Below are 3,531 nucleotides of genomic sequence, written 5' to 3' on the forward strand. Positions count from 1 at the left end.
GGCCCGGCCCGCCGCTCCCGGTGGTCTTCAAACACCGAGTCCTCGAACTCGCCGCCAAACAACCAGCCCTCGCTCTCCATCGCGCGCCCACGGCCGGGGCAACGAGAAGAGGCGGTGCCTAGAGCGGCGCCCACGTGCGGCCCGCCCGTAAAAGGCGGGGCCGCCGGAGCCCGGGAGCGGCATGCTGGGACTTGTAGTCTTTGGAGGGGCCGCGCGGGGACGCTGCTCGCAGCTGACTGGAGGTCGTGGTGGAGCTCACGCTTTTGTCTGGTTCACGAGCCGAACGAACCCTAGGACCGAGGGTTTGACTTCTGTGTCAGGAGATAGAGCGAGTCTTACCACTGTGCTTCAAAAAGCACTGTCCCGGGGGTAGCTATTGAGTATCTGCTCTAAGTCAAGCACCTTTTTCAGAGTGATTAAAAAAAAAAAAAGAAGACGACGACGGCAAGATCTTTGAACTCAAGTTCTAGTAGGAAACAGCCTGTGTTCCCAGGGCGGGGGTCCTGGTCCTTGGTTCCACTGTGAATAGAGCAGTCCTAACATGGCTGTTCTAACCTGTCCAAGGCTGTCTGAAAAATGGCCGGAAGAATCTCATCTCTGCTTTGCTTAACCTAGAACCTGTACAAAAAAGTGATGAGCATTTGTTGAAAACACTGCAGAGAGCTAACAACCTGCACACCTCAGGAACAAATTATTAACATAACAATACACCTATAAGGCCCAGAAGAGAAGACCGAAGAGATAGTCTTTGGAAAATTAGAACATTCAAAGTACCAGTGTTGCATAGCAGTAAAGTATCTATGAGGCAATCCTACCAGGGAAGTTCCTCAGTTCAAGTCCTGAAATTTCCCTAAGTACATCAGGCACAGGGACACACACCTGCCCAGTGATCCAGGGCTGGCGGAAAGCTGGGAATGGATCTTAGCATGAAGACCCTATTTTGGGTGCTGTTGCTAATTCTTTATGTGTCACTCTTTCGCATGGAAGAAATAAAGTTTTAAGAAAAGTGCCTGTGTACATAGGAAAATATCATGGCCAGGGCAAAATGCAGGCTCAGCAAAGACCTAGGAAGACCTAAGCTTTCGTCTTAGGCTGGTCCCTAGACTCAGCACAGGCCTTGCTAAGTGTTGGAGTGCCCTAGCACACAGCCAATAGTCAGATTAGTACAGGTGTGTATTTGTTTCAACGTGTACTAGAAGTTTGCACTAAAGCAATTAATGGGGGGAAAACAGCAAGAAATAAAAGACTTCCTAAATAGAAAGAAGTAAAACTATATTCACAGATGATGTGAATAGAGAATCTCAAAATGCATAAGAAAGTTACTAGAATAAATGAATTCAGCAAAGTTGCAGGTTACAAAGTCAATAAACAAAAATCAGCTGTTTTTCTACACACTGGCAATGAACAAACAGGAAATAAAGTATTTAACAACAGCACCTAAAATAACAAAATACCTAGGAATACAATCAAGAAGGTGAAACACTTGTACATTGAAAGCCATCAAACATTGCTGAAATAAATGAACTAAGACCTACATACATGGAATGACATCCTATATTGATGGATAGGAAGAGTATATTAACGTCAGTACCACCCAAAACAATCTACAGATTTAACATTATTACGTTTACAGCAGTCTTTTTTTTTCTTTAATGAAAAAGCTAATTCTTAAATTCATATGGAATCATATGGGGAAGCCAAATAGACTTTAAATTTTGTAAAAGAAGAAAGTTGAAGAACTCTCACTTCCAACTTTGAAACTTACTACAGGGATACAATAATTGAAATAATGTGGTACTAGCCTAAGGGTGGAAATATACACCAATGGAATAGAATTGTCAATCCAGAAATCAACCTTCACATATATAGCCAATTAACTTTGACAAAGGTGCCAAGTCCATCCAATGGGGAAAAAAAAAAAAAGAATAGCTTCAACAAATGGTGTTTGGACAACTGGATTGCTATATATAAAACAATGAAGTTGTACCCTTTCACACCAAATACAAAAAGTTAATTCAAAATGGATTAGTGATCTAAATGTAAGAGCTAAAACCATAATTCTCTTAGGAAAAGATATAGGGGTAAATCTTCATGACCTTGGACTTGGCAATGAATTCTTAGATATGACAGAGAAAGCACAAGCAACAAAATAAAAAATAAATTGAACTTCAGCACAATTAAAATTTTTGTGAATCAAGAGGATGTTATCAATAAAGTGAAGATAAAACCTACACAATGGAAAAAAGAGCCAATTCTTATTCACAGTAATGATGTTATAGAGTCACTGTGAACATTCAATTAGCAAATACTGAACAAATGCTTCTAGGGTTAGGTTCTTGGGAGCCTCAGATCACAATACTGTCCTTAATTGATCAATATATAACCTTGTTTAATGTGTGTTTCTGTACAAAGACATTTTATACTGTTGATTAACATTGAATGTGTGGTCAACAGCACAAAATTTGTGCCTCAAAGATTATCTAACATGTATTTTCTCCATAGAGCACATGACAGTTTATTGCATTTAGGAACACTAGACAGCACTTTGGAAGTACTCTTGGGGACCATTTTAAACAGCAAAATTACCAGCAAAAATTACAAAAATGTGAAAAACATGGCACGAAGTGTTCTATAAAGAAGGATGCTTCTTTTCAGTAAGAAAGGTGACATAAGATCATTGCCATCTTAGACCTCAGCTTGAAACATGGACATTGAACCACTCAATTTTTTCACCATTCTATGCATGTGTGGGAATGTTTAAGAAAGTACCATGAATATTAATTGGTTTGGGGGTTGCAAATAAATTTCAGTGAGTGAGCAAATTTGCATATACTGAATCCACAAATAATGGAAGACTGACTGTATTTGTAAATCATATATCTTTTTAAGTTTGTAACATCAGGAATGTATAAAGAACCCCTAAAACTCAACAACAAAAACCTAACCTAATTAAAAGCTAGGCAAAAGATTGAAGACATTTCTCCAAAGAAAATTAAAAAAGGCCAATAGCCACATGAAAATATGCTCAATAGCATTAGAAAATGCAAATCAAAACCACAATGACTTATTACTTCACACCTATTAGAACAGCTAAAAATAATTTAAAGAATAATTTTATTTATTGTTTTTTAAATTTGCTAAAAGGCACATGCATTCACCAGAGAAAGTGAGAAAGCAAGCTGCCAGGTCCAGGACTTAAACTGGAGTCGCCCATGTGGGAGTCCAGTACCTTAACCACACCACCTGCTGATCCTGGTTACAATCATTTTTTTAAATTCACAATCGGGACCAGAAGATGGCGTATTGGTTACATTGCTGGACTCCCATGTAGTGGACCATGGTTTCAGTCTCAGACTTAGTGGCTTAAAACTCACGCTGGTTGCATGTGCATGCGTGCCCAAAGTCCCCAGGAGAATGGAGGAGAAGGGATTGTGGTGTGGCCATCCCCCTGAGGGGCTGATTTCTTGATTTCTGTCTCTCTCTGTCTCCCTGGCGAGCACATGTGCCCTATAGTGAAAATCTCTAAAAAAA

General features: G+C 40.0%; 1 protein-coding gene across 1 annotated transcript in view; it reads right to left on the reverse strand.

Moving 5' to 3' along the window:
• Positions 1-103, reverse strand: part of CUNH8orf76 (chromosome unknown C8orf76 homolog) — a gene marked incomplete in the record, with an annotated part of 18,860 nt that extends 18,757 nt beyond the window's left edge. Inside the window, 1 exon segment of the mRNA XM_027775327.1 lies at positions 9-103. Coding sequence (XP_027631128.1) covers positions 9-80 — 72 coding nt within the window.
• Positions 104-3,531: the final 3,428 nt, after the last annotated feature.

The sequence above is a fragment of the Tupaia chinensis genome, unplaced genomic scaffold, assembly GCF_000334495.1.
Source record: "Tupaia chinensis unplaced genomic scaffold, TupChi_1.0 Scaffold000545_1, whole genome shotgun sequence".
In the NCBI taxonomy this organism is placed as follows: Eukaryota; Metazoa; Chordata; class Mammalia; order Scandentia; family Tupaiidae; genus Tupaia; species Tupaia belangeri.